The sequence below is a fragment of the Hypomesus nipponensis genome, chromosome 21 (assembly GCF_054491055.1).
Source record: "Hypomesus nipponensis isolate SF chromosome 21, ASM5449105v1, whole genome shotgun sequence".
Lineage (NCBI taxonomy): Eukaryota > Metazoa > Chordata > Actinopteri > Osmeriformes > Osmeridae > Hypomesus > Hypomesus nipponensis.
This window is the reverse complement of record NC_140381.1, coordinates 6,260,555-6,278,613: the sequence shown is the minus strand read 5'-3', so window position 1 is coordinate 6,278,613 and position 18,059 is coordinate 6,260,555. Positions and strand designations below refer to the sequence as shown.

Genomic DNA, 18,059 nt, shown 5'->3' with positions numbered 1-18,059 from the left:
CCTCTTTCCTACTCTCTGGTGCTTACAACTTTTCTTTCTTTCTCTCCCCCCTTCCCTCGGTGTCTCGCTCTCTTTCTCTCCAACCCTTATCTTGAACTCCATTTTCTACTTTCAGGCCTCAGCTGAGGGTTGAACCTCCTCCCCAGCCTCATCATCCAGCCTCATCCTCCAGCCTCCTCCTCCCCAGCCTGATCCTCCAGCCTCCACCTCCCCAGCCTCCTCCTCCCCAGCCTCATCCTCCAGCCTCCTCCTCCCCAGCCTCCTTCTCCCCACCCTCCCTTCTCCTCCCCAGCCTCCTTCTCCCCAATCTCCCTCCTCCTGCTCAGCCTCCTCACCAGCCTCCCTCCTCCTCCCCAACCTCCTTCTCCCCAGCCTCCCTCCTCCTCCCCAGCCTCCTTCTCCACAACCCTGGCGATCCATACCGAAGGATGAAAGAGAGAAAACCGTTTCCCCGCTTGTTGCTCAGACAGAAGCGAGAGAACCCTTGAATAGTAAGTAGGGCCTTGCAGTATACATGAGGCCGAGAGGGGAAAATAACCTGTTTCCAAAGGAGGGTTTCCCTTTAAAATTGAGCTTGGTGTGTGTGCCCCCAGCCCTCATTATGGTGGATGCTGTTGTTACAAGTTTGCGTAGCCGTCAACAAGAAGCATGACTGCAACGGGAAGCGCTTTGCTTCCCCTGCCCGTCCCGTCAGGCACGTCAGGGGCCGGGGGGGTGAATTAATGAGGTGTCTGACATGTCACCTCTTCATCCACTCCATCTCTCCGAGAGCTCCTCCTCTGAAAAATGTACGTCTGGATGCCGCATGTGTATTCCCTCGCTCTCTCTCTTTCTCTATCTTTCTCTGGGGACTTCATTTGATTGAGGGATGCACTGCATTGTATAGAAGCCATTGACAGTACATTGGCTGGGAGGGGACTGTTGCTTTTGAGATGGATATTAGATTAAATGTCAATGCTATGCTAATGCAAACAAGTTCCACGTGTCTAGGTACACACACAGTACCTTTATCAAGGATGGAAAAAGCCCAGGTTTTCCTCCATTGATGGCTTTTCCTCTTTAGTCTGTGAATGCCTACAGGAAAAATAACATTGGTGTTGAATACTCAGAGAGCCATGGAAACACATGTGTGTAGAGAGACCACATAGAAACTATATGGTTCACTTATACAGCTCACTTAAGTCAAAAACGCTTGACAGACTGACAGATATAGATACAAAGTGGTGTTACACGGGGTGTAAGGTATCCTATGAGTGAAACGTCTTGTGTTAACCTCTATCTGAAGGAACACCAGCTGTTTATAACACCAGGTGAGGTGCCCTAGAAAAGGATGCTTGGCTGGCAGAACACTGTGTACAACTTTAACATATAAACAGCAGACAGAATATTCCCCTTGAAAAGTAAGTTGCACTCCAAAATTGTTGTCCTTGTTGTTGTCCCCCATGAACCCGGCTTGGGGGTTGAGACGGACAAAGGGGAGCACATGCGCGGGAACTCGTACCGTGGTAATTAATTAAAGAATATTAATCCAATAAAACAGTCAGTAAATCAGTAGTGTACGTGTGTGTGAGTGTCGGAAGGTGGTAGGTGTATTAACAAAAGATCAAAAAGTTGCCTCAACTAAAACAAAAGTGTGCTGCGGACAAACGGAGGGGTCGTCTCTCTCTCCTGACGTCCTCTTAAAAGGGGAGGAAACCACCGGGCCCAAGTGTAGCCAGTTGACGACTGAGGAGGCCATCACACTGCTCATAAGGTCCTTCTTTACATATATATCTTTACAGTATACGGTATTCACTCATCAATTCCAAAGTAGATTCAAATCAACTGTGGTCGTTGATGGGAACAGGAGAAATCATTATGTATGTCAGTCCAACCCCACTAGAAAAGCTGTCTCTCAGCTGTCACCCTACCTACACAGTCACCACCCGGCCCTGTGTTCGTGGTCCCCAGTTACACACTGCACTCCACCAGGGCTTAGCAGTGTAACACCAGCAGACACATTAGAGCGCTTAGTAAGCAGCCTTAGTGATTATGACGGAGCTGTCATTGATGGATGCTTTGGGCTGACGTCAAACAAGAGAGAGGCACGTTAAGCTTTTTGTTGGATCACCCGGCCCCCTCCCCCTCCCCTCCCACCCCCCCCTTCCCCTCTGTCTCTTTAATCCGTTTGGTTTGTAAGAGCACTTGTGTTTGTGTTGATAGAAGCGTCTCTCGTAACGTCCCGTTGGCCACTTACAGCCCGTGGTTTCCTCGAAGGCTTCTGTGGCACTTCCATCTCGTATCCACCGTCGCTGTTATGATCTGGATAGGATCTCGATCATTCATCGAATGCTGCAGCAGCGGTTTTTGGGTTGTGTTGTGCACAGGATAAATCCCATGAATGCTGGCCTGCCTGCTATTCATAGAACACCCCCAACGGCAATTGGAACTACAGCTGACTCCTAAATCATCCCATCGACCTCCCCCGGGCGGAACCGATCTGGGCCCCCGAAAATGGGTGGAAAGCGAGAGAGGAGCTGCTGTCTTGTTATTTTTGCGACCCGGGCTTTTGACCTTTTTCCCGGCGGCGCACTGCACCTTGGGAGAACGAGTGTCTGGGTCAGTGGAGCTGGGCCTCCTCGTCTCTCACTAATAACTAAGCTTCTCTCCGGGTTCCGACCCAGAACAACATTGTCCACATGGCCTTCTCTGGGTACTTTCTAACTTGACCCCCAACATTATGGACGTGAGAGAAAGTTCAACTGTCTTTCGGGAAACTGAACGGCACCTTGTCTCCTAACGTTGTTGGGGTTGCCGTCTCTGATAGCAGCCTACACTAAAGCATGATAACTCTAACTGGCATGTGTGGCCATGGGTGCCGTGTTAAGACGCCCCTGTAAGAGGCAGAGTATTACGTAGAAATGGAGGACCATCTGATGTGTGGGTGAGAGATGATAGCAACTGACTAAGCTTGGTGCAGTAACTGTGAAAGCACAAGTATAGCATCCTGCCAACTCATGTTAATGTTTTAAATGCTATGAGGCACTTGTTGGGCTTGGAAGATGGAATAAACTAACTGATATAGGGAGTATATGTATCCTAATGAGAGTAGAGGGCTCTTTTAAAACTTTTGGTTTTGGTTTTCGGCTTGCCTTGCCTTGAACTGCTGTCAGGAAGTGTGATATGACGAGGCATTTTCCTCTCTTCTAACAGCCTTGCTTTGGGTAGTGCAGACGGCACACACACTCACACCCACGACCGAGCGTGGGTGTGTGCGTGTTATTTTCTGCAGTCAGCTGAAAGGCGACACGACAAACATACACACCACAGATTCTCATTTCTTTTCCAAACCCTTCTGACCTTCATTCTGACTTTTTTCTTTGTCACTGAATCGAACACTAATGTATTTTCTTTACAATTTCACAAGATGTAATCATGTTTGGGCAGCCTTCATTTCCCTTTCTGAATCTGTGTCTTTCATTCTATCTCATTTCATCTATTCACTCTTTCTCTCTGCACAGCTGCATGCAATCAATGTCAAAAATGCACTAAAGATAGTATCACAATTTTATTAGAAAAATTAGATATTTTCATCTCTCAGTGTTGCCATGCTTGGAGCATATAACAATACAGTAAAAAACCCAGACCCGAGAGGATAGTAAAGCAGATTTCGACGATGCTGTTGCAGCATTTTGTCATTCATGCCGTTACTATACAGACACTGTAACATTCCTAACACAGAGTACAAACACCTGCCCAAACACGTCATGTCCGATAACAAACCGCAATTAATTAACATTTATCTGAATAACAAGAAATCCCCCTTCAAAATAAACCAAACAAGACTGAATTTTGCAACTTAAAACATATGTGCTGAATACTTGTACCAGCCCAAGGCACCCAGGCTTTAGCATGTTGGCAAGTAACGACATTCTTACAGAAACACTTGAAGCAAACGACAATTACAAAAGAATGACTTTTACAGTCCGACTTTGCAGTGTCCTTCAAAACGTACCCTCCTCCCCTGGCTTTCTTCGTCAGTCACAGTGCAAGTTCCGGAGGGGCGGGAGAGAGGGGAGGTTTGGGACGGAGCTGATTTATCGAGAGGTCAAACATCATCACTTCACGGCGTCAAATACTGACAAGAATTAGACGGACAGCGTAATCTCCCACTCTCAGAGCGTGAGAATGGTGTGTAATTCCGCAGCGGGTTGTGAAATGTCCAACATAAGGCTTGGATTGCCCCGCTGCCGGTCCTGGACAAAATATGCGAATCAAAAAGCTCAAGTGCGCTTGCAACAAAACTCCCAAGAAAAAAGAGAAACAGATACCAACACTTTCCAACAGGGGTTTCCAAAGACGAATGTTTTTTTTTCAAGACCAAGGAAATGTTTTGTTTTGCACATAAATATCTAATCATGAATAGAAATCCCAGGTTTAAGCTTATCATTAAATAAATATCTAATTGTCTTTAACAAAGACAAAAACGACAGAAGCTCAGAAATACACGCAGGCCTTTTTGTCACGACGAAATGCAGTTCAGTTGAGCGAACGACATGGCTCGAATGTCCATTTAGTAGCTCCACCGAATATCTCTATGTTGGTCTCCGACCAAGAGAAGACGTTGCCAGCTTGCGCTTTGCTGTTGCAGGTTGCCAGGTTGTAGATCTCACCGATAGAAAGCTTCCTATCCCACATGTTCAAATTTGCCAGCTCACCAACAAATGCTTGGGTGGCATCGAACCCACCTCCCAGCGTGTCCTGTGAAACAAAGACACACGTTCAAGGTTAATTTGTTGGCACGAGATTAGGGAGGGTTGGGGTGTCGGTTATTTTGGATTTGGAGATGTAGTGAGGACTTGGGAATGATGTCGAATGACGCTGCTCCATTCGAGAGCCCTAAATGTCCTATACTATCACGGACCTATACGTTTTTATACAAAATATTTCTCACTTGTTATATCGGTGAAGGACAATCCAATGAGTGTCAATGGATTTATTCACCTAATGTGGTGGTATTCCATTGTAATGGGTAGCTCGGGGGCCTTATTAGGTGGGCCGACCTTAATTGGCCATCCCATCAATGTCCTTACAAATCCATGACATGAATATTCCTTTCTCTGATCACTGTACTAGTGGCGCTTTCTAATATTTTTATATTTCCTTGACTGATAATAAAAACGTGTTTCTGCCTCGTGCTGTGATTTGGAATGATAAGATTGATAGTAACCCTTCAGCAATCCGTTCTCACCTGCTCCTGGCCGAGGATCAGCACGCCCTGCGGTTTGATGGGGTGATAAGGAGCCAAGTTCTCCCCGCTGCCCCTTAACACTCCGTCCTGGAAAGCCTCCCACACCCCGTCGCGTGTGGTCCAGGTAATGCAGATATGATGCCATTTCCCGTCGTTGATGATGAAAGGTAACTTAGCCACCTGCAAGAATGTCAAGATGTTCATTTAAAAATCTCAAACAAGGATGCCTAATGTTTCATGATCTTAAACGTTGCATTTTCCTCTTTACCTAAATGTTTTCTGACAGGCTACACAGGTCATTTGTCAATAGGCTACGACACCAAAAGCGACCCGTAGGTTGACTTTATTGACTAGGCCACATTTTCAGTTGCGCATTGTAATCCATACATCTATGCGAGCTCATTACCTTGTCATTGATCAGTATCTCCATCGGGTTGTTCCCCCACTCTATCAGCACCAGTTCGTTGGCCTGTCCCGGGACAGCGTAAGAGAAAGGTGTGCCCACCCCGGGAGACGCGTTGGACTTAATCCACAGACACACGGTGAAGGCGTACATCTCAGGCAGGCTCCTCTTGGCTTTGGCATACATGTAGTTGGTCCTCAACGGGAAGGTCAGTTGAAACTTGTCCAGTGGTCTGTTGTCTTTTCCTGGTGACAAAACACGGCGCAATTGTTTAGAGTCTATTCGGATGGTTTCCCCTCATGTTTTATTGATAGGATGAACCCCAGCAATGGTATTAGTCAAAGAGCTTCAGGTGTAATAGCCGATATGAAAAGTAAAAATTGTTGTCAGTTTGTTTTGTATGCGAAAAAATGATAGGCACACAGTAAATGAAAATGTATGTATTTCCCTCTTCTCTGCGGTAAGTGATCACGTGAACAGAAGAAACCCGAGGGAATATTTTTCGCTTTCTCTTTCGCACGCTCTGTCACGCGCGCTCGCTCGCACACACACACACACACACATCCAAACACACACTTCCCTTACACACTCTCTACACTATACAACGTTTGTTCTCTGGGATGGTCAGTAACGGACGGCTCTAAACCTTGATCGACGTTCCAAAATGCGCTTGTCTGTGCGCAGTGCTGGACATGGGCGCATTTAAACAGCAACCTTTAAAGTTACAGCGTTGCTATGCTACTGCTGCAAAACCGACGACTTGGTAATGGGGTAAAGCGTCCGTTTTCGGTTGTTCTTCCTCAGGTGACTTATCGGAGCATGCCGTCGCTGTAATAATACAATGACTGAGATTATGCAAAGTATTGCAGCTCCCACCCCCTCTCCGTCTCCGCGCGCACCGCTGCGGCACTGTTTTGCCAACAGTGTTGGCTTGGACGATTAAGCGATTTTAATCACTTTAAGCCTTCATAATACACGACCCTCATATAAGATATATTCAGGAATAGGCTACCCATTCCGATAATATATTCAGCATCTAAACTGTTACTGCCATGCTATGCATTGCAAATCCTACTGTGATCATATTTTTCAGGTTTTCTTAATTCACTCACCTTTCTCTAGATCCGTTATCCGGTGGTGCATTGTGGTCAGTGTGGTCTCCACTCGGTTACGCTGGTCCGTGTCGTTCTTCTGACCCGGTTTGGTCTCCTCAAGCGTGTTGACCCGGGACAGGACCTGCTTCTCCATGTCATCTATCTTGTTCTGGAGCAGGTCCTTCAGACTGTTGGCTTGCACCGAGCCGTTGTTTCGGCTGTATTGCTGTTTACGGGACAAGAGGGACAGACAGATACAAAGGGTGAGGGAAGGACAGAGGAAGAGAGTTGGGCTATTAAAAGAGCAAGATCTATATGGGTGCACCTACAAAGCAGGGTTTCTTGAGGGTAAACCGCGCTTATCTCATCGCTAGGCTTACTGGAATTTGTTGTTGGATCAAAGTGACTAAATTGGTCAAAGATGCGAGGGCGTCTGACCCCATCGGGAGTCGCGCCCGCTGTTGGATCTAGTCCCTCTTTTAGTAGCTAAAGCATGTGTAGGTCATTAAGAGGCTATGGCATTATAGACAGAGTGGAAACAACCTTATAGGTAGCTTAACAGATGCCTATTTGTGCTTACAGTAAACACTACAACTTCACTGTTTTGCAAACGTGAACTACACTTGGATAAAGGGCTCGACCTGCGCTATTGAATGCGCTAAAACTGCCAGTCCAGATTTGCCTACCTCAAGATTCTCCAGCCTTTGTTTTAAGGTCTGTAAAGTCTGTCCGAGTTGGGCCAGCGTGTCCGTGGGGCCCCGCGAAACATCCCCCATCGTGTTCTTGGCCCCAGGCCGCCTGCCCGCTGCTCCAGCCTCGGGCAAGCTCTGGCTCTCGCACCGGCTCAACTTTGACGTTAGTTCCCTGATTGTCTCCTTTTGGTTCATAATCGTCTCCTTTTGTTGAAGCACTGTCTCCCTCAGTTGCATCACTGTCGTCTTCAAGTCCTCCGCCGGACCGCTGTTCTGCATAGTAGCCGCGCACAAGTCCATATCCTTGGGCACTGACGTACAAATGAACTGAGTCTGTCCGAAATCTTGCGCAGACCCCTGTACAATTAAACAAGCAAATACAAAAAGTTTCCAGGGAAATCCGTCCATGTTTCCAGGCATGTTTCTGTGAGTTTTTTTGAGATATTGCTACTGCGGGTGTGTTTACGTGCGATTTCAGCACCACGGAGCTGTCTACTGAAGCTGTGAGATTTCAGAGCTGCTAGTTCTACTTTATATAGTGAGCTGGAGGAGAAGCGCAGGTTCGCTGCATCACAGGGTGGAGGGAGTCGTCCTCACTGCTTAATCACGTCCCACCCTCTTATTTAAGGTCGTCCAACTTGACCGAGCCTTAACACTTTTTACATCGTAAGGCAATTCACGTGTGGTACTGACAGAAATTCAGGACATACTACTTTAAACACGGTTTCCTCGATAGGATAATAGCAGGATTCGAAGTGTATAGTGAATCTATTTTGTTACATCGCTATTTAAAATGAGCTGGTCTAAAATATTTCAATGAACCACAACCCTTATTTTATCGTTATACTACAGTAGTAGGCCATTTGTAATTATATCTTTATTTTTTGTGTAATATTTGTCTCGGTGGTCTATTATGTTCCACCTTAAGATAAGCCACTCCCAATGCTACAGCGTAGCGGGGATCCTGGCAGCGTGCCTGTCCCATGGAGTAACAACGTTCCCTCTCTCTCTCCTTAAGGAGTGCTATCGCATCAGAGCCACATGGATGGCTTGCCAGTCTTTTTCTCACGCCCGTCTTCGACAACATACCATGTCATGGACGGAAAATTGCCTGTGCAGTAGAGCTCTATTTCCCATAGGCTATGAGGACAATAAGCTTTTTACTTAGGCTGTTATATCAACGTGTGTCTTATTGTATATTAACATATTTTCATACAGAAACTGTAGATTAGGCTAATTAAATTAATTAAATGTATGTATGGAATTATTTAAATGCATAAATCCATAGGTTAAATGCATTTTACGCTTCCATCCATAGTTATGTAGATCATGGTGGCAGGGTGCACAAACTAAATTAGAGGCTTTACTTGAGGCATATGGTCTGATCACATTCCAGTACTGTGTAAGTGCTGTCTAGAAAATGTGGAGCTAGAATTTCCTATCCAGTAAGTGCTGAGTCAAATGATGGGAAAAGGAGTGGTTGACTGTTCGTTCTTCACAACCGGCACCATCGGAGGGGCGCTAAAGGGATATGTAATGCTTTCAAATAATTAATTTAACAGGCTGTTGCATAACTACCCCCGGGGCAACCATATTAAAATTGATAAGATATGCAAGCACGGAAATGCGAGGGGAAAAGTTTCTCCAGAATGATAGCCTGTCGGTTAAAATATTTGATCTTTAGTCCTTGAAATGATGAGGTTTATTTTGTAAATCAACTAGGAAAATTAGATTTTGGAATGGCATGCATTCTGGAGCTACAGTTGGTTATTAGTTAAAATTACATTAATTCTCTTAATTTGGACATTCGAAATGCAGATTTCTCAGCCGTGCGTACAGCTGCGACGTCACTGGCGCTTCAACTCTACACATGTAGTCTGTATTTTGAAAGTAAGGGACAATTCAGTTATGGAATTGAATAATACACTAGTTTATTTCATTTTATTGAAGATTTGTAAGATTATATGAACTATCGCTACCTCCAAGCTCAAATAAAAGAGCGAATTGACCCATCAGTCCAGTTTAATTTGCTTAATTATCGATCGTGTGCGCTCTAATCAGCAAGGTGCCAAGCTGTGCGAGAGAAATAGTGAAGGTAACAAATGGTTAATGGCAAAGTCTAATTGCCGGTCCGAGAAAGCCATGTCGCAAATACACCTTATCTCAGCAGTAACGCATAAAACACAGGACCTTTACCATTACGCGCGTAGGCACTATGTGCACAGGTCATCACGTTAAGGTTCATTATCTATCCTCTTACCCTAACCGGTAATAAAATTGCTGTTTACCATATGGAAGCAACTGAGATGAGATGCATTAGATGTCCAGCAATGATTACACTGCACTCTAACCCGTAGGGACGCCTCGCAACCCTGCTGGAGAGCTCCACTCTGCCCAGCAGCTTGCCTCAGATTTCGATTCATATTCATCCTTCCATCCTCCGCATATAAAAAAGCGCAACGCCATATGCTCAGCCACGCTTTCCCTCTCCTAGTGGCTACATCACCATGTGCCTTGCCACTTAACTTGTGATTTGCCTCAGAAAAAAAACACAAAAAAAACACGGAGTATATAATAAGCTGTAATTCGTGAGGACTGATGGCGTAGGCCTACTTGTTCCTGAGTAGTCAGATTTGTTGCCGTAATGTTCTTCTGCCGTTACTGTCTTTTTGGAGGACTTGAGGAAGAAGCACCTGAGGAATGGCGCTGTCTGGCTTAAGATCAGAGTTGTGGTGGTGATCAGATGAAGTGAATATAAATAAACGTCTTTCCTCTCCTGTCTTTCCCTCTCTTTGGGGTTATAGACAGGCTACTTTTTTCTCTAGACAGGATGCCACTAAGGGCCTCTGTCTGCATCCCATCCCCCAAAACATCTTAATTCAGCTGCTTTCAGACAGGCAAGCAACTGTCTCCAGGAAAGCCTCCTTGTTAATGTTATGCCATAATGCCAACATTGCGTCATTGGGAGCTACCAACAAAGTCAGGTTAAAGTACAAATAAGAGCTCAAGCACACAGACACACACACACACACACACACACACACAGACATACACAGAAAGGGTATCTGTGTAGGAGAACAGACTCTGATCTGTAATGATCAGGCTGCCTGGTCTTACTGAATAATGCAAGGCCTTCTAATAGGACCCACTCTAATGGCAGAGATAGATAAGGGCCATTTCACGGTCTGGCAGGGCAATGCTCGTTTACTTGCTCAGCATCCGCAACAGCAGTAGAAGGCGTGGAGGGTGGAGGAGACGTAGGAAAGGAGGGACGATGATGAAGGAGGGGGAGGAAGAGATGGGAAGGGGAACTATGACAAATGTACAAGAAAAGCAAAAAGGGTCATGGAGTGGCGTGGTTGAATCATGTGACGTGAATAATGACTGGCTCACATCCCCCCCCCCCCCCCCCCGTCGTTCCAACATTATTTTCTCTTAACACCTTCCCCTGACTTCAAATCTGTTATCTTCCATGAGATATTTTGCGGTCCCATTCTACAACCGAGCCCGAGTCAGAAGTTCTCCCTGTCTGGAACTTGGAGGCGCTGCAGAGTAGGGGTTGAGTATGTTGGTGGCGGCCTCCTGCCTGGGTCCCTCGTGTGGCTGTTCTCCTGCCCCTCCTGCCTCGTTAGCTCTCCTCCCACCATGCCTTAGGAGCTCCCCGTGGGGGTTTATCGCTGGGGACCTGCCTGCCTGGGACCTGCCTGTCTGACTGAGGGGTGCTCCCTTGGGGAGTGTGGTTATGAGAGAGTGAGAGAGATGGAGGAGGGATATGTGACACACACACACTCACACATACTGACTTTCTTTATCTCACACTATTTTTCTCACATGCACACACACACACACATAGACATACTGACTTTCTTTATCTCACACTATCTTTCTCTCACACGCACACACACACACACACAGACAGACATACTGACTTTCTTTATCTCACACATCTTTCTCACACATATACACACAGACAGACAGACAGAAAGACAGACACATGCAGTGGGACAGGATGAAGCAGACACTGGGAGCAGGTCTGTCTGGGTACTGTGCCTGACCCATTATTTCCCCATAGACTCCCATGTACAATGGAGGCATGGAGAGAATGACTCAGCCGGTGACCTTCACTCCCATTGTCTTCTCTTCCTCTGACAAAAGTCACAAAACTAAACTAACACGCTTGCTTTGCCTCATCTTTCCCAGGTACATGGCGGCACTGTGACTTATTCCCCATCTGTTGAAATCTAAAGTGACAACAACGAATGCGAGGCTGGGCGTGTTCCACTGGCGCTGCGATAACCTGGTAATAATTCTCCAAGGTCCCGTACATTAGAAGGTGTCACCACAACAGCGCTTTTCATCAACTCACTAGCGCTGGCCTTGTTGGGCCGCATCCAACAATGTTTCCACGGACTCCACAACACCCAGCATCAACAGCAAGAGTCGGGTCAAAAACATTATGTCGACGGGAATTTGCGCTGCAACCGGCGAAAACATTTACGGTGGGAAGCATATTTGACTGTAAGGTGCAGCTTTAACTAATGTATCAAGCCAACTATCAGTAGTCATTTCATGAGATATTCATGCTGGAAAGCGCACCACCGAGTTAACAGTTGGTGGTTATAATGACTAAACTGTGCCAACAAGCGTGTGAGTTGGTGTAATTGGTCGTGTTTGTCTCTCTCCGTGCTGGTGAGGATGTGTGGTGGGGAGAGAGAACAGGGAGAGAGATGGGCCTGTGTGTGCTGTTGTGTCTGAAGGCCTTTTCTGTTTCTATGTCATGGGAGACAGGAAGAGGTCAAAAACTACGGTCAAGAGAGAGAGAGAGGCCTTGACAATGCCAATGCCTCTCAATGGATCAGTTTATTTAATGGATCACCAATTAGCCTGTTGTGTTCTTCTACAGATCTAAAATGTTGGGCCTCAAGTCGATTTTTGTGTCAGTATAGTGGGCATATAAAAAAAAACGTTTGATGTTTCATTTTTCTCATCTACAAATACATTTGTGTTTTTGGAGATGCATCAGATTCCACCCACATCAAACACATTGCATGAGCAGTAATGGTGGTCAGTCAACTTAATGAGTTGTGAAAAACAGGCCTACACGTTGTTACAGTCATTATTTCATTTTAATGCCTGGGGGGGCCTCAACAAGAAAAAAATTAAGGCTAGCTGAAAACAAGCCATCTATTTTAACAGTATAAGGTTTTATTTGTATATTTAGTCATCTTTTTTTTTGTACTGAATTTTTTACAGGGCACTGTTCTGGCAGTCAAGGCGGGACTCATTTATTTCGAGCGAGAGTGGAGAGCGAAGGCTGTGATCCCACTCCGCTGTGGGGAGCAGGTGTGTTTTAGGGCTCAATAATGTGGGGAAGATACTTCCCCGTAAACCAGGAGGGACAGGGGGTTGGTGATTAAACGAGACAACAAGCACTCGGGAGTTTCTCTCTCAGATTCATAAAACCAACACAACCTCCTCTCATGAAACCCTACTTTCCCTCTCAACAGTCTCACTCTGGGGATTCTTTTATTCCGAAAGAATGTTCGACGTCAAAAAGAATGTCAGAGGACAGCTCATTCCAGGTGCTTCACAATCGACCGTACTGTTGCTCTCCACAGCTGGGTATCACGTAGTGACATCGACAACTCACACACTCCCTCCTCTATTTCGATTCGAATCTCATTAACAAGGACATAGCCAATTAAAAGCAGCCTGCTGTCTCCTAGGCAGTGACCCAGCTCCCATCATGCCCCTCTGCAGACAGTCAGGGCCCAAAGCAGTCGTTGAGGTCACCCGTTTTTTCGCCGCTGAAGAGGTTTTGCAGGGACTAGATTCACTCCAAGGAGTCTTGCGGGGACCCCGGCAGACTTCCCTGTGCCTATATAACCACTGATGAGAAATTACCCATGCAGAGATAATTAAAGTGGAACCCACAAAGTCCTCTCTCAGTTCTGCTCCTTCAAATCACCTTTGGCGCAGCTTGGTTTGCATATACAGTACTGTAGTTCAAGGATACTTGGTGGTGCTGTTTTAACAAGGATTAGATATTCATTGGTTATACACTTGTAGGGGAGACATCTTAGGTTAGCATAATATAGTCTCACAGTGCACCGTCTTGGCAAACACACAGAGGGATATTTGTTTGGTGTGTTATCACAGTGAGTTAATTATGTATCGTTGATTAGGCAAAGACAAAGTACAGTAGGTTTATAGCTGTTTATTGTTCAAGAAGATCATCATGCAGACATTTAGTTTGTCGGGTCCATGACCATCTCCTGGTTGAAATCATTCTAATATAAGATGCAGTGGATTTTGCATTACTATACTTTAACATTGATACAGCAATATCCTTAATGACCAAACTACACCACACATAGACCCTTTCATAATAAGTCAGTACATTCATACGTTGCGATTGCAGAGATACCTGATTTATTGGAATATCATGTTCATAAAGTCTGGTGCCATGACTACACCCTATGCCGATATTCATGATTTCAGACTGACAAGCCCTATGCTTCACAATTTGTCTTCGGTGTAATGTGATTGATACAGATTCCGCTTCAACATCAGGCAACAAGCTGCCTCTCTTGATGTGCCCCTGCGTTCTATCCAAACACATGCCAGTGTTACAAACTGTAAAAGACCAGCCTGTCAAATCTATTTGAATATCAAGAGTATCTCTTTTGTATGTGTTTGAACAAAGGGCCTCTGTTGTGTAGCTTTGATGTGATGTAAAAAAAAGAAAAGAAAAAGACCACTTGACATTTTCCCTGCTCTTTGTCAAGGAGCTCCGGCGATGGCTATACAAGGGCGTGACAGTTTACCCATGATGCTTTGCAGCGCTCGACTTTCATTACGCTTGATTGTTATCATATTAAGAGCTCACTTCATCTGTCTCTTCACTCAGGTGATTCACATCTTGAGAAGCATGTTGCTTAATTAGATTTCTTTCTCTCAATTTGAATGATTTGAACCACATCATTTGACATTTTTGATTACTCAAGGGTGCTGTTTTGTCCTCAAGTTCTCAATTCAGCCATGCTACTGTTTACATCTCTGGTATACATACAGGTTATATCTTTTCACCTTGATGATGTAACTTCCACATTTTTGTTGGTAGAATTATGTTCCATGTGGCCGTGAACTCAATCTTGAATTGGAACTGGGAACAAGGACCTCTCTTCACTGCCCACACTTTCGGTGCTGTTTAGCAGCAGCAGCTGCTGAGTGATGAATGGGCCCTCGTGTTTCGCTGGGTGGACAGTAAGCATGATCTGAGAATGAGTGTGAACACGACGCTCCGCTTCTGTTCCTCCGTGTTTGATGAGATGACAGCGTGAGGTGACCCCTCGGGCCCTCTCCCTCGTGTGCCAAACACAAGAGGCTACACATCTGGAGAGACACGACCTCTTTAGTCCAACTTCAAGGTCAAGGTGTCGTCTTCTTTTTCCAGCTTAATCCGCCTCTCTTTCCTCGTTGTCCTCCCATCCCTTTCCAGCCCCCCCCCCCCCCGTATCGACTGTGTTAAATAACCCAGTGGGGCTGAGGGGAAGGTAATCTCAGTACACTTCACACCCATTCATCTGACTGCGCCAACTGAACATGACGCTTCTCGCTCTATTGATTGGAGCTCCTCTCATATTAAGACATCGATCAGCGGTAAAGTGGGGAGCGCGTCGCGGGTGTTTTGGATCAACCAAACGGCTGCACGGTTCATGAACGAATAGACGCCTGTCTAAGTGGCCATTGATCGGCTGGCCTTCCGAGCCCACTTCTGATTACAGGGGAATCATATGCACGGGAAGGCCGTCTGTGTATATCTCCCAGATAATTATTTGGACAGCACTGTCTAAGGTTACAGAAGAGGTTGCTGCTGTCAGATTTGCTTATATATTGTAGCTGCTTGGGTGAGTCTAGATGTTACACCGGCAGGGTAATCTGAAATTGCAGATCTGCTGGCCTCATGAAACTAATGTGATTGAGTCCAAGTCATGTTGAAATGTTAAAGGAGGCTAAAGGAGTATTCCTTTTGGAGCTGATTTAACCCTCATTAAAAATTGTCTATTTTCTGACTGAAAATACAAGAAAAACTGCCAATATCTCTAAAAAGTTCCTACAGCAATGATTGGCAATGGAAATTTGAAGAAGCACATTTACGGATTTGCTTTATGGAGATATCAACCTTGAACGTGAGTTATGAGGGCCGAAGCTGGCACATAACTGTCTGAGAAAATAGCTGAACTTTGAGAAAATACTGCTAATAATAACGCTGAAGAAAGCAAAGCATTAATCATTGCCCCACTGTTGTTATTGATGGTCCAATGTTAGCTTGGCAGAAAAATAGCAACATGCATAATTAAAACTGGCCAGAAAAACTGGTGTCTCATCCTCCAGATACACATAACAACAACTTCTAAAGTCCTTTGATTCCTCTGGACTTCCACAAAGAATCTCCAAGATTCAAATTGCGTTTCGTAAGGGTCATATAGCTTTTCCACAAAAAGCTGTCAAAGCATCGATTCGCATAAGTTTGATTCAATTCGAGGGTGGGCCAGTCTGACTAATGTGATCTCTTATCACCAGATGTGTCTCATACTGTCTTCATTTGAATACTGATTACCATATGGGAGAGACCGCAAGTTCTATCATGGCTTGGCTGTCTCCTGTTTCTTGTCTCAGAGGAGTCACAGTTGACTCACCATGAAAAGATCACATGACTGAAAAAAGCTACTGTGATGAAGTCCAACACAAATCGCTTTCTCTGTCTTTCTCTTACACACACCCTCTCTCAATCTGTTTCTTTCAATCATCACTTCCTGACATGTCGCTCACACTTCCTCTTCTCTGTCTGTCCCTCCTTACAGTGTTGTCAGATCGTCCTTTGCGTCGCTCCCTTTTTCTTCTTCTCTCTTGCCGGCACCGTTGTAATCAGTCCTCACTCAGAGACAGAGGGAGATTTCAGCTTTTCTTCTTCCTGTCTGATTTGTCTCTGGGAACAGGTCCAAGTTCCAGATTGAGCCCCAGTTGATCATGTCACCATGCTCCCAATCTGAAAAAATAACGAAGAAGGGAGAGAAGGAGAGCTGGGAAAGGTACAATCTATCCCTTCCCTCCCTCCCTCCCTCCTTCCCTCCCTCTCCTGCCAGCCATCACAGGGTCCCAACCTCCATCACACCTCAGAGCTGGGATTGGTTTCCCCAACAAAGTGGACACTGGGACCAGGGAGGAGAGAACAGCTTCAGCTTGAAGCGTTTATGAGTTTCTCACACATCTGCTGATTGCTGTATGGAGGGGTGCTTGCTGGGTGTTCACCAGTACCTCTGAAAGGACATTTGGATGATTACTGCACCGGCGAATGCATGGAGAGGGGCTTTTTCATGGCCCGGTCTGTCTGGCATACAACTTTCATGTTTTCTGATGAGCTGAACGCCTGGTTGGGAGGCTGTGTGTAACTGAAACGTTGTTGTTCAGTGTCCGTCCATAAGAGGGGAGAGACAGACCCGGCTTTGCCACATCATAGATGGCAGTGACAGAGACGTGAGAAAGGCTATCGTTTCCCTCATGCAGGAGCCAGACTCGAACACACAAACGCTTTGGAGTCAGGTGGCTGAACGGTGAGGGAATCGGGCTGGTAATCTGAAGGTCGCCAGTTCGATTCCCGGCCGAGCCAAATTACATTGTGTTCTTGGGCAAGGAACTGCACCCTACTTGCCTCGGGAGGAATGTCCCCGTACTTACTGAAAGTCGCCCTGGACAAGAGCGTCTGCTAAATGACTAAATGTGAACAAGAATCACAGTTGATTCCCTGTATATAATGTGCTATACGGATATAGTTTGATTTGTTGGTTATTTTAACAATGCCGACCATGTTACTGTGTGTTTAGTTTTTTGGTTTTCGCACAAAGAAACAGAAAGTGTGTTTGAGCGATTTGAGCAACAGATGGAGGATGTCTTCGGTCAAAAGCACTCTTCAAACTCCTGCTGTTTGAGGAATGATCTCAGAGACAGACAGCAGAGGAGAACAGGGACCAATCAAGACGCAGGTGTTCTCCCTGAAAATTCCCTTGTTTGGCAGGCACAAGTGGTGAAAACAGGAAGGTGTAATTTAGCAAACACAAAAGGTAACCTTGACTGAAAGAAAGACAGAAAAGGAAGAGGAAAAACTGGAATGTAAGAAGTGAAAACAGTGATGTGACCACGGAAAAGGGAGTTGCAATAAAAATGCCTTCCATTTTCAATTTCACAAGTTCCTTGTGTCATATATTTTTTCATGTGTGATTTTTCACTTTGCTTTTACTGAATAATTTATCAGTTATTTTGTGAAACTAGATTAGTGTGGCATTATAAAGATGTATGTAGGCCTCATAATACTAACAAACCTACTATTATATTTAGTTTAACATTCATTACTTATATTTTCATGCTGGGTTTGTGCCCTGTGCACTTTATGACACATATGCATCATTCTGGTATTATGTAAACGGATCCCAAAGGCAGTCTTCATAGGTTATTTCAGATCAATGCCTGATTCATCGATATTTTTTAGTTTTGAACTGTCAAAGGCAGTCATTGACAATGCTGATATTTTTTGGTGATTTTTAACACCTCCCTCTATGCCACGGTGCATTATGGGATCA

General features: G+C 45.3%; 1 protein-coding gene across 1 annotated transcript; it reads right to left on the bottom strand.

Moving 5' to 3' along the window:
• Positions 1 to 3,429: 3,429 nt before the first annotated feature.
• LOC146237641 (neuronal pentraxin-1-like) lies at positions 3,430 to 7,906 on the bottom strand. Its single transcript, XM_084685316.1, has 5 exons — positions 7,414 to 7,906; positions 6,746 to 6,953; positions 5,637 to 5,878; positions 5,231 to 5,410; positions 3,430 to 4,740 (listed from the first exon to the last, which is right to left on the bottom strand). Exons 1-5 carry the CDS (start codon positions 7,837 to 7,839, stop codon positions 4,519 to 4,521), a joined length of 1,278 nt encoding a protein of 425 aa, XP_084541442.1. The 5' UTR covers positions 7,840 to 7,906; the 3' UTR covers positions 3,430 to 4,518.
• Between the last annotated feature and the right edge of the window lie 10,153 nt (positions 7,907 to 18,059).

What these genes read in the sequence shown, in the direction of transcription:
- LOC146237641 (XM_084685316.1), bottom strand. Translation starts at nt 7,839, where the DNA reads ATGCCTGGAAACATGGACGGATTTCCCTGGAAACTTTTTGTATTTGCT. An exon ending in AAAGGCTGGAGAATCTTGAG is followed by an intron (nt 6,954 to 7,413) that starts GTAGGCAAATCT and finishes TCCCGTAAACAG; the next exon opens with CAATACAGCCGAAACAACGG. An exon ending in AGATACTGATCAATGACAAG is followed by an intron (nt 5,411 to 5,636) that starts GTAATGAGCTCG and finishes ACATTCTTGCAG; the next exon opens with GTGGCTAAGTTACCTTTCAT.